The sequence below is a fragment of the Cibotium barometz genome, chromosome 23 (genome assembly GCF_041138505.1).
Source record: "Cibotium barometz isolate CiBa-2024 chromosome 23, ASM4113850v1, whole genome shotgun sequence".
Classification (NCBI taxonomy): domain Eukaryota; kingdom Viridiplantae; phylum Streptophyta; class Polypodiopsida; order Cyatheales; family Cibotiaceae; genus Cibotium; species Cibotium barometz.
This window is the reverse complement of record NC_141068.1, coordinates 19,776,978-19,790,137: the sequence shown is the minus strand read 5'-3', so window position 1 is coordinate 19,790,137 and position 13,160 is coordinate 19,776,978. Positions and strand designations below refer to the sequence as shown.

General features: G+C 46.2%; 1 protein-coding gene across 1 annotated transcript in view; it reads left to right on the top strand.

Moving 5' to 3' along the window:
* Positions 1–11,581, top strand: part of LOC147625720 (uncharacterized) — a 71,334-nt gene extending 59,753 nt beyond the window's left edge. The window contains exons 5-6 of the mRNA XM_086817238.1: positions 10,968–11,071; positions 11,191–11,581. Coding sequence (XP_086673364.1) covers positions 10,968–11,071; positions 11,191–11,293 — 207 coding nt within the window. The 3' untranslated portion in view covers positions 11,294–11,581. The remainder of the gene's footprint in view (positions 1–10,967; positions 11,072–11,190) is intronic.
* Positions 11,582–13,160: the final 1,579 nt, after the last annotated feature.

The following is a 13,160-nucleotide window of genomic DNA, read 5'->3' as shown; positions in this document are numbered from 1 at the left end:
CCTTCTGTGGAAACCCAATCTCGCCTAGCAGCCTCCGCAGCCACACAACCTCGCAAGCAGCAGCACAAGCAGCCCGGTACTCTGCCTCTGTCGAAGATAGGGCAATAGTTGGCTGCCTCTTATTGCTCCAAGAAACTGCTCCTGAGCCGAGGGTAAAACTGTAACCTGAAGAAGATCTCCTCGTGTCTGGATCTCCTCCCCAATCTGAGTCACTCCAACCTTGGAGTCAGACTCCATCCCCTCCTGTGTAAAAGAGTCCTAGATCCTTCGTACTCTGCAGATACCGCAAGATCCGCAATCCTGCATCCCAATGAGACTTCAATGGCGTCTGCATAAAAGAGCTCAACAGCCCCACGGAGAAGCTTAAGTCCAATCTGGTGTTTAGCAACCAGATCAATGAACCAACCAACTTCCGATACTGCGAGGCATCAACTGGCTCACAAGGATCATTAACAGTTAACTTTGTATTTGGGTCCATCCGCGAAGTAATAGGCTTGCAGTTCTCCATCCCAAAGGCCTCAAGCAACTCATGAACATACCGCTGCTGAGAGACAAAAAACCCACTCTGGGTCTGCTAGATCTCCAATCCCAAAAAGAAGTGGAGTAAGCCTAGGTCGGTCATCTCAAACTCCTTTGACAAGGCAGCCTTCATCACGACATGACCGCCGGTGAGAATGAGATCATCCACATAAAGGATGATAATCGTAACCATGCCGCGTTCCCGAAAGAGATATATGTTGGGATCTGCAACCGATCTTTGAAAACTTGTCCAAACAAAGAAGGAATCAATCTTCTGATTCCAAGCCCTGGGATCCTGCTTAAGACCATACAAGGCCTTACGTAACCTGTAAACCATCCCTTCTGATCCTGGAACAACAAAGCCTGGAGGTTGCTCAACATACACCTCCTCCTGGAGGTCACCATTAAGGAACGTAGATTTTACATTCATTTGATACACGGGCCACCTCTGAGAAGAAGCAAGGGCAAGAACGGTCCGAATCGTGGTCATCCGTGCTGTCGGTGCAAAGGTATCCTTGTAGTCGATGCCTGGCGGTTGAGCATAACCTTTAGCCACAAGTCTGGCTTTGTGTTTGTCCACCGACCCATCTGACGCATATTTGGTCTTAAAGACCCATTTGACACCAATGACTGACCGTTTCGACGGCCTCGGTACCAACTCCCATGTGTTGTTCTTCTCGATGGCATCAAGTTCCACCTGCATGGCTTTCCTCCAAGTATCCTGTGAAAGGGCTTCCTTAACGGAAGTGGGCTCCTTGTCTCGCATAATGTGAGATATCAAAGCATAGTTTACCTGAAGAAGCTCCGCTGTATTGCTTTTGTCGCGGACTCTGTGCGATCTTCGAGGGCCGTCCTCTGTGGTCCACTCGGAGGGTAGCTCCGTGACACTTGACTCTCGAAGGGTGTCCATCAACCACCTGGGTACTCGAACAGATCGTGGAGTTGCGGGGGCTCTACTCCAGCTGCGGGCTCAACCTCCTGTACTGACTGAGGTTGATCAACTGGAACAATGGTCTGGGAATCATTATCAGACTCTTCTGGATCTCCAAGAAGTGGCGGCTCCTCGACAGTGGATACTGGAACATGCTCATCAAAGACCACATCCTGGCTGACAACAATCTCATTCCTCTCTGGATCATACAATCTGTATCCCTTGGAAAGAGAATTATACCCCACAAAGATAAGCTTGCAGGATTTGGAGTCAAGCTTCCCCCTCTACTTCTTTGGAATATGTACATACGCATCACTCCCAAAAACACGGAAGTGGGAGACATCAGGTTTCCTGCCAAAGTATGCCTCAAACGGAGTCATATTAGGTATTGAAGTCGTTGGAGACCGGTTGAGGGTATGGACAGCCGTTGCCACAGCCTCTCCCCAAAGTGGACGAGGAAGATCACGATGCTCCAGCATGGTCCTCGCCATCTCCACCACAGTCCTGTTTTTGCGTTCTACAACTCCATTCTCTGAAGGCGATCCTGTATTGGCCAGTTCCCTCTTGATGCCATGATTTGCACAAAATCTGAGAAATACATTCGAGGAGAATTCACCCCCTTTGTTCCACCATCACGTGCTAATCCTTGAACCGTTCAAAAGCTTGGTCCTTCTATGAAAGAAAGTAGACCCACGTGAATCTGGTACAATCATCAACAAGCAGCATGAAATAGCCCAATGATGGTGTCTGCTGAGGTCCACACAAGTCAGTGTGAATCAACTCCAATGGTTTTGAAGCCCGCCTGGAAGCCTGCTTCGGAAAGGATTCCTTGTGCTGCATACCACGTATGCAAGAACTGCAACGTCCTTGCCTGCTGCCAACATCTGGCAAGCCAACCACCATCTGGTCTCGGAAAGCTCGCCGCAGTGCATCCACATTTAAGTGGCCAAAACGAAAGTGCCACAGATCTCCGACCTGAGAACGTGTCAATGAGGCTCAGAGTGCAGAGAGCTTGTAGATACCATTCTCCACACCGCCTTCCCAAACAACCTGGCCAGTCTCACGGTTTCGTAGAGCAACTGAATGCTCCTCAAATTCCACCCGAAAGCCAATCTTTGCATACTTCATGCACTGACAGAAGATAAAAACCAAGAGTAGGGACGTAAAGAACATGGGGGGCATGCTTGCCCCCCTTGCCGTCGGGAATAATATCCATCCGGCCCTCACTGTGTATCGGAATGGTAGAGTTGTCGCCAATGAAAATGCGACCTGACTGTCGTTTCAGATTCAAAAAGAAGTCACGGGACGGAGTCATGTGCCTGGAAGCACCACTGTCAAGAATCCATTCTCGGGTATCCTTTGCAATGAAGCCAACTGCCTCCTTGCTCGAAGATGATGAAGCATCGGAGTCCATCATCTCTAAGTGCACAAATGCAGGAGTCTTTGCAATTGAGGCTGAAGAATCGGCACTCTTCCCAGTCCGCTTAGGACACTTCCTCCAATAGTGGCCTTCTTCGTCACAATCATTGCAGGACCGCTCGGCCTTCAGTTTCTCTCGTTCTGTGTCAAGCTTCTTCTCAGAAGACTTCTCCGGTGAAGCCTTCCCTTTGCCCTTGTTGTTATTCCGGCCATTGGCCAGTTAAGACCTCCGAAGCTTTGCTGTGAGGAGGGTTCGTGAATCGTTCCTCCTGGTCTAAGACCATGGGCACAAGCTCCTCCCTGGTAATGGTGCTGAGCCTGCCACTAGTAATCAAAGAGGAGTAGAAAGCGGAATACTGAGCAGGCAAGTGGGACAGCAAAGCATGGTTAGTTAGTATGAAAGGTACGATACGGTACGGTACGATAAAATACGGTACTAATTGGTACCTTGAAATTTTTTGAGGTACGGTACGATATTAGTACGTTTTTTTTAAAAAAATACTTCCTAAACTTAAAAATTGTAGACAAGAAGTTACAAAATAGTAGAACCATGAACATAATGTCATCATGCCATTAGAGTACAAAATTGCTACAAAAGGATAGGCCAAAAACTCATGGCATGGGCGACTGCCAACATGCGTACATACATGATACTACATACTACAATACATCATCGATGGGCTAGAAGGAGATAGATGCCCAATGCCTAGAGAGCTATAATATATCAAAAGTCTACATCATCACCAACATCTGCATGATCATCAACATGATCACTACTAGAGTGTCCATCAAGAGAGTTCTCTGAAGAGGACTCTTCGAAGGTGGACGAGACACTCTGGGGATCATTCTCGCTAAGTAGGTTGCCATCATCATCAAACAAGGGCTCTCTAGGCAGTGGGGTATCATCATGAGGGGGCAATGGAATATCATCATGAAGGCGGGGATTGGAGCTCGAGGATCCCCGCCTCACATATGTGCGAAGGCCACCCTTTGCTGATGCCGAAGGTGGAGGCCTTTGAACTCCATCTGCTCGGCCCCGTCCATGCTGACTCCTGGTGCTGCGAGTATCTGCTGCCACAAGCTCACTATAGAGCTCCATGAAGATTGCCTTCTCCTCCTCATCAGGCAGTATGATCGCTTGCCTAATATGGCAATGGCAAGTGCACACGCTCCTGACAAACATCTCCCTATAGGCTGCAAAGGGCGATGAATGGCTCTCTAGAAGACTGAAATTGCTCCACGCAACAACAACAACAACAACAACAACAACAACAACAACAACCCACCCCCAAAAAAAAAAAAACGTACGGTATCGTACGAATCCGTACGGTACCGTACGGTACGGCAGGTACGTACGGTTTCAGTCGTACGACGTACGGAACTAACCTTGCAGCAAAGTAATGGCCATATCGTCTGATGATATCTCCTTCCCAGCCTGGAGGACTTCCTGCTGAAGGGCTTGCAGCTTGTCAATGTGCTCCCGCATCGTCGACGACTTTGCAGGGTTCATAACCCGCATCTGTACTTCCAAGGAAATCCTCTTCATGGGCGGTACCTTGTTATAAAGAGAAGCCAAGTGCTGCCATATGCCTCTGGCCAGCGTCATATGCTGTACGTGATTGATTACTTGCGGTGTGCAGTTGAGGAAGATAAATGACCGGACCCTGGTGTTGACACGATCCCACATCTGTGCCTGTGCCTCGCGGTCCTTTCTCGTTGACAGTAACTCCCCTTCCTCTGCTTCCGGCCGTGGAACCCCGACAGCGATGAAATCAACAAGGTCATATGACTCTAGCACAGACTCCATCATAACCTTCCAGATGCCAAAATTGTTCCCGTCCAACTGACGGTCCACTGGGAACGTGGGGAGAGTTGGGATCTTCACATGCTTCTCAGCCAGCTCTAACAAATGTGCCATCGCGGGGATGTAACTGAAAAGGGTGGGTGGGTGGGAAAAAAAAACTTTAAACCTGCAAGTGGCTGTCCAGCAACTCAGACCGCCTTCCTCTTGCTTCTTCTCTTCCCGAACAGTCCCTAACAATCCACCAATCAGCAACGCAACAATCCCCTTCTTGCTCAGAAAACTCCCAAGATCTTTCAAGAGCCTAGGGCTCTGATACCATGTCAAAATACGCAGCGGAGATGATAACCAAATCTGAGACCACAAGAGCAAGTAGAGTGTAGAAAATAGACAGCACAAGAGGAGAGAGATAGGCTTGTTGTCACCAGCCTGGACATTTCCCAGTCTGAAAGGGGTCTGGTGGACTCCAGGATGTTTAAATATTTGGAAAGTACAAGCTTTGGGAATGGGGGATTATCCTAGGATACAAAGGACCACACTCCTAAAATTTAGGAGAGTTGCTATTTTTGGCCCGACTCCGATGGAAATTCTGTTCGCGTCATTACATCTGGAATTCAGCAGATACCAAGAGTTGACAAAGTGCCTATGACAGAATGTCTACCGGTTGAGATAAAGTTTATGGAAGGACCCATCTCTTAGATTGGGACATGTGGCAAGGAGGTGGACCAAAGTGAGACAAGTGGCCTGACACTTGTTAGAAAGTGGATCAAAGTGAGACAAGTGGCCTCACTTGTCACTTCAGCTATTGTGTGGCTCTCCACTTGTCATTGTAGCCTTCTCTTGCCACTTTAGCTCATGGGAGGCCCAAATCTATAAATTGGAGCCCTCTCTCTTCATTAATAGAGGCTCTCTTGCTGCACACTAGCCTCTACCACCGTTGAAGGTTTCTCTAATGATGGCTACTCTCTTTCTCTCTCTCTTGAAGGCTGCCCATGAAGAATACCGGCTGTTGGGGACTGTTTTGGAGGCTTCCATCGCGAAGAAATACTGAAGGCAAGGGTATTCAATCATTTATTATGATTTCTAGCCATTGTACTTGTTGCACCAGCATTTGTACTTGCTGTACCGGCTGTACCAGCCCTTGTACCGGCTGTACCAGCTTATGCACTTGTTGTACCACCCATTGTACCGGCTGTACCAGCTTCTATACTTGTTGTACCTGCTGTACCAGCCACCGCACCAGCTCTACCAGCCACTGTACCTGCTATACCAGCCCTTGTATTGGCTGTACCAGCTTCTGTACTTGCTGTACCACCCATTGTACCGGCTGTACCAGCTTTTGTACTTGCTGTATTTGCTGTACCAGCAACCTTACCAACTGTACCAGCTATCGTACCGGCTGTACCAGCCACTGTACCTGCTGTACCGGCTGAATGGAGAGTTGTACTTGCTGTACCCTCTCTATTGCATGAAGACCCGTGGTCTTTGGGGAAGAATCAGTACCCACACGGAGGTATATGGATTATATTGTTGGCTCAGCATTTCTACAGCCTATGTTCCGGCTTGGTTGCCTCGTGTTGGGCTGTGTTATGGCATTTGTATATGGATAATCCGGCATCTCCCGTGGGGAGAGTAAGGCCCTCAAAGCTTGTACATGATATTATTCTCCTTGGGTAATAAAATACTCCAAGGGGGGGGATCGGCCCATTCCGGCCTCTATGCGGTGTCACACGTGCAAGCTCCATTTTCAGCATTTGTGGATGTTTTGTCCAGCTTTATGTTTTATGCAAAGTGATGATGGATATGTGTTAAGGCTGTGGCCATGTTTAAATATTTTAATATGCATTGATGGTATCAACAAGTGTGTCAAAGGCCCTAGTCCCCCGGGCACCCGCCACGAGTTTCATTGGTATCAGAGCATAGGCTTTCTTGGAAGCAGAGGCTTCCTTCTATCAATAAGAAAGAGAAAAGATCTCAAGTGGGGACCACACTTACCATCATTGCTGTTAAGCATGGCCAGCCGCTTCATAGCTTATGAAGCAAGAGCATGAGCAGTAGACAGCTTGTTGATCTAAGGATTTATGAATTCACAGAATTTTATCGTGGAAGTGTGAAGTTGGCTTTATGTGCACACGTTTAGCACTCTTTCCATATGGATATTGTGGATTATATTATCAAGCTTATAGGCAAGCTATATGGAGATATATCTCAGGATATCTTAAGGATATGGTGACGAGATATTTTGCTTTCATGACCAACCTGGCAAAGAAAAGCTAAGTATACTTTGAGTTTGTAAAGTTGGTGCTTTTGCTATTTACTATGAAGCGTTCTTGATGTTCACTAACCCTTGTATAGCTATGCAAGGAGAAAGGTGTTGTTGTTTGCCTTGAGATGGTTTCAGGGAAACATTGTTTATGGCTCCCTTTAATGGGATGAATTCTTTTCATGGCTCCCTTTATTGGGATAGATTATATCTATGGAGATTTCTTTCTTGGACGAGATTTATATAGATATTGGGCTTCACAAGCAATTTCTATGGACGAATCTGTCCGAGTTTATAGAGAAGCAATCTTTGGATATCTCATGGATATGATGCTTTTATGGATAAAGTCCACCTCTACTCCAAGGTGTGTGGTTAGCACGGAGTATGTGGTAAGAATGGTATACAAGGATTATGGTATACAGGTCTATGGATTCCTGGACTTTTTTTCTAGGGATTTGGATCCATCCTCACGTTTATGGATTATGCTTATGACTCCCTTTTACTGGGATGGATTACTCTTTTTGGCTCCCTTTATTTGGGATGCATTGGACTTATGAAACTCATGATTCACATACCTTGTGTAGTGTTCTCTTGTCCTACGTGCTCTCTTGAAGATTGTTTCTACCATGTGAGGGTGGAACAATAGAGAGCAGATGGAAGGGAACATGGGCACTTCAAAGGGTAGTGACAAGCACAACATACCCTGTGTAGTGTTCTCTTGTCCTACGTGCTCTCTTGAAGATTGTTTCTACCATGTGTGGGTGGAACAATAGAGAGCAGATGGAAGGGAACATGGGCACTTGAGAGGGTAGTGTGAGTTGGTGGCCGAAATGCCTATAAACTATGTGTAGCAGAAATGCGTATGGAACACCAGGTTATCTATGCCTGCAAGTGATTGTTTTCAGGACTCCTTGTTTAGCCGCCTTGTGTAGTATTTCTCTTGTCCTAAGTGCTCTTCAAGATGTTGCTACCTTGCTTGGTAGAACATAGAGCCAATGGTAGAGAATATGGGCACTGAAGTCGGGCCGGGCGTCAAGGCAACTCCTTGGTGATCTACATGGATTATGATATCTGGACTTATGGGACTATTTTGTCTCGCCCATTTACTTGGGACATGGATTATGATATCTGGACTTATGGGACTGATTTGTCTCGCTCATTTATCTTGGGACATGATTATGATATCTGGACTTATGGGACTGTTTTTGTCTCACCCATTTATCTTGGGACATGATTTTGATATTGGTATTATGGAGACTGATTATGATATCTGGACTTATGGGACTGATTTGTCTCGCTCATTTATCTTGGGACATGATTATGATATCTGGACTTATGGGACTGTTTTTGTCTCACCCATTTATCTTGGGACATGATTTTGATATTGGTATTAGTCTCACCCATTTCTTTGGGACATGGATTCTTCAGTTATATTGGATTTTTTGAGACTGTCTCGTCTCGCCCAATCGATGGGACATGATTATATCTTGAATATATGGCTTGAAGCTTAAAGTTGAGGACAACTTTTAAGAAGTTGGGGAGGATGTCACCAGCCTGGACATTTCCCAGTCTGAAAGGGGTCTGGTGGACTCCAGGATGTTTAAATATTTGGAAAGTACAAGCTTTGGGAATGGGGGATTATCCTAGAATACAAAGGACCACACTCCTAAAATTTAGGAGAGTTGCTATTTTTTGGCCCGACTCCGATGGAAATTCTGTTCGCGTCATTACATCTGGAACTGAGCAGATACCAAGAGTTGGCAAAGTGCCTATGACAGAATGTCTACCAGTTGGGATATTTTTAGAGATAAAGTTTACGGAAGGACCCATCTCTTAGATTGGGACATGTGGCAAGGAGGTGGACCAAAGTGAGACAAGTGGCCTGACACTTGTTAGAAAGTGGATCAAAGTGAGACAAGTGGCCTCACACTTGTCACTTCAGCTATTGTGTGGCTCTCCACTTGTCATTGTAGCCTTCTCTTGCCACTTTAGCTCATGGGAGGCCCAAATCTATAAATTGGAGCCCTCTCTCTTCATTAATAGAGGCTCTCTTGCTGCACACTAGCCTCTACCACCGTTGAAGGTTTCTCTAATGATGGCTACTCTCTTTCTCTCTCTCTTGAAGGCTGCCCATGAAGAATACCGGCTGTTGGGGACTGTTTTGGAGGCTTCCATCGCGAAGAAATACTGAAGGCAAGGGTATTCAATCATTTATTATGATTTCTAGCCATTGTACTTGTTGCACCAGCATTTGTACTTGCTGTACCGGCTGTACCAGCCCTTGTACCGGCTGTACCAGCTTATGCACTTGTTGTACCACCCATTGTACCGGCTGTACCAGCTTCTATACTTGTTGTACCTGCTGTACCAGCCACCGCACCAGCTCTACCAGCCACTGTACCTGCTATACCAGCCCTTGTATTGGCTGTACCAGCTTCTGTACTTGCTGTACCACCCATTGTACCGGCTGTACCAGCTTTTGTACTTGCTGTACTTGCTGTACCAGCAACCTTACCAACTGTACCAGCTATCGTACCGGCTGTACCAGCCACTGTACCTGCTGTACCGGCTGAATGGAGAGTTGTACTTGCTGTACCCTCTCTATTGCATGAAGACCCGTGGTCTTTGGGGAAGAATCAGTACCCACACGGAGGTATATGGATTATATTGTTGGCTCAGCATTTCTACAGCCTATGTTCCGGCTTGGTTGCCTCGTGTTGGGCTGTGTTATGGCATTTGTATATGGATAATCCGGCATCTCCCGTGGGGAGAGTAAGGCCCTCAAAGCTTGTACATGATATTATTCTCCTTGGGTAATAAAATACTCCAAGGGGGGGGGTCGGCCCATTCCGGCCTCTATGCGGTGTCACACGTGCAAGCTCCATTTTCAGCATTTGTGGATGTTTTGTCCAGCTTTATGTTTTATGCAAAGTGATGATGGATATGTGTTAAGGCTGTGGCCATGTTTAAATATTTTAATATGCATTGATGGTATCAACAAGTGTGTCAAAGGCCCTAGTCCCCCGGGCACCCGCCACGAGTTTCACTTGTAACTCTTCTCTATACACAAGATCCCGAATACGAAAACAAGATACAATGATGTGGGGGCCATGGGGCCATTTTATATGGCCCCATACATGCAGTTGGCCTGTGCAAAGGCAGCCGACTAGGCCTACATGTCCACGACCAGCCCCATCAAGCAGTCGGCCAGCTGCGCACAGTCGGCCAGCATGCAGGAGAGGTTGGGGACCAGAAGGGGTAGTCGGCCAGCATCCAGATCCGCTGGCCAGCAGTCGGCCAGCATCTGGATCAGCCAGGGTGCAGAAAACTGCCTCCCACACCTGGTAAAAATAGGGAAAAATGGGGAAAAAATACGGGGAGTGAGGAAAAATGAGAAAACACCTACAAAGGGCGGGCACACCCACAACAGAGGCCCTGGTGTCTGATAAAGACAGGAGATGACTTCTAACACCTCCCTGTATATTAAAGCCACCCTTTCCGACCCCGGGTACCCCCTACTGTGCGTGGGTGTGGGCGGTGAACAGACTCCCATCTGTATCTTCTCACCTTTGGAAGCCGACTCCCCTGGCACTGATGAGTCTCTGTGTATAAGACCAAGTCTCTCCCTCTAAATGTCTCCTCGAACAGACCTGCATCTGTCCTCAAGGCGCCATTGCAGTTCCAAACCGCAAGCTTGGTCTCATAGGTCTCGCACCGTCATTGGGCACGTCGCTCGGTGATGATCACCCTCCCATCTCTGTACACTGCCCATTTCCCAGCCTTCCGTGCATCCAAGATGCGTGGCATGCATTCCCTCCTGTGTGCCACCTGTACTAGTGTGAAAGAAAGATATATTAAGCCTCTACTAAAGACCCAATGGGCCTATGAGACCAATAATGTCCCTGGCATATCTCATCATGGAATGGAAAATAAAACAGAATGAAAACATAAATATAGCTATCTCACTGGGGTGATACAAAACTGTCCATGGAAACTCGTCATGGAATACTGAGAGAGATTTTTTCTGCATACAGGACTTGCCAGAGGCTCTCTCTGCTGATGATTTAGCAAGCTATTTTGACTTGAAAGAATTGAACGATCGTCCCCATCTTTTCCAGTCTATCTCAGCATATGATGGGTATGGGCATCACAGATTGCACGTGATTTGAATCTGTTGTTGCACACATTGGCATTTCTCCTTTTCTGTGCTGTAGTGTGCTTTCTAATTAATTCTCACTCTCCCATCTCTTGCTCCAGGTCTGGTATCAGAGATGGAGTGTCTTGGTTGGTAGAAGCCATGAGGAAGAGCAAACGTTCAGAAACGCTCAGGCAGCGTTCAGATGCTGTTGTAGTAGCGTAAGTGAGCTTCCAACCATTACATGAGTTTGCTTCAAAGTGTACTATGAGATGGTGATATGCATGAGTAAAATTTTCAACCTATGGCTGGTCTGGTTTTGCACAGTAGTCACCAATCATTGATAGTGGGCTTTTGAATGCCAGATCTTTGTATAGGGAGAATTGTTTTGACTTGAGGGAAGCACATTACTGGCAATTGTAAAACGTAGTGCTATAATTTTGCTTTTCAGCAGAACACTAGGAATATTTACAAAGCTGGGTTATTGATCTTCATTTTTGCTTTTAGATTTTTTACATGCGAGCATGGTGATTGTTTAGGCCTGGAGCTAAATTGTGAACCTGATAGTAGCAGAGATCTAAGTGTATGTTAGCTGTGTTTTGCTAGTGGAAGGTGTGTCTTGCTGGCAGTTGCAGCGTGACAAGTGTATGTTGGGTGGTGTTTTGAGTTATGAACTTGCTTGCCCTCTAATTCTGTGTTGAAGGCTATGCAACACAAAATTTACCTGTGGTGGTCTGTCCTAGAAAAAGCGTGGGCTTTTAGTGCCTATTAAAACAGTGTGTTTGTTATTGTTGTGCATGATTTATCCATACATTCCCTTCAGGTGTCTTTCACCTTTTTTTTACAACTTTCTTGCTCGTTTGTATGCCATTAGTTTTAATGCCAAATTTTTAATTGGTTTTGATCACGATGGCAGTAATAAACTGATTGAGATCAGATCCTCGACTCACGAGGGGGACAATGTAGCAACTTTTGACCTATTACAAAGACAGTTTAAATACGATAGGAATTTTCAAAGGAGTGTTATTTGCTCTCTCTCTCTCTCTCTCTCTCTTCATGCAACTGGATCTGAAGAAAGAATAAAGTGATGATGTTTTCCCACATGATGAAGAGTAAACATTAGTGCCATATCAGACTGCTCGCTTAGTTTGAAGGGAGCCCTTTGGCCCTTGTGCTATTTTCTACAGACCATCGCTTATATTTACCAGGTATACACATTGGATAGACACTGCCTCCCGTGGTTGGCACTTGAGTCTTTGAGGCAGCTTGTACATGATACATGTAGTTGTTCTCACATCGTTAGTTAGTCTGATTCACATGGTCTCTACATGGATTGCCTCCCCCCGTTTTGAGTATAGCTTAGATTCGACTTTCTTGTATCTCTCTCAGAAGGAGATCTATTGCATCAAGACAACTAACTATCATGAAGTGCTCTCAGTGTGAACGCGAGCCAGGTCTAAGTCAACCCCATCACTTTCGAATAGAGAATGGGAGAGTAGAGGGCATACCATGATGCATGGATATTTAGACTATGTGGGACTAGGGAGTGGGGACTTACTAATACTTGTTTAGATGCTTGGTGTATGATGAAATGCAAGGAAGGTTTCATTGTCTTTTCACAGAGAGATTTTCTCCCCTCGCGTGAATGATGCAGTACCAAAATTAGATATGTTTGGGCCTTTACCTTCTAGAGCTCAGCATGGAGACTGGATCAGGAGGGCACCACTTAGAGATTCATTACAACTTTCTTAACCATGAGGTTATTATGATTGGCACTCAGCCCAAGCAAAGAGATCATATGCCATGAGTATTACCACTAGTCAATAGAGGGTGTCTTCCTACCTCCTCTGAATAGAGTCTGGGAAAGCAGAGGGTATACCATGACTAGCATGGATGTAGACTATGCAGGATCAGGGAGGTAGAGACTAAGGAGCATGGCGTGTTTAGTTGCTTGGTGTGTTACGAATCACAAGGGACATTTGATTATCTCTTCAAGGAGAGATTTGCCCCCCTGATGTAAGTAATGCATTACCGAGATCAGATATGTTTGAGCCTTTACCTTCTAGAGGTTTGGCATCGTAGAGAGAATTCG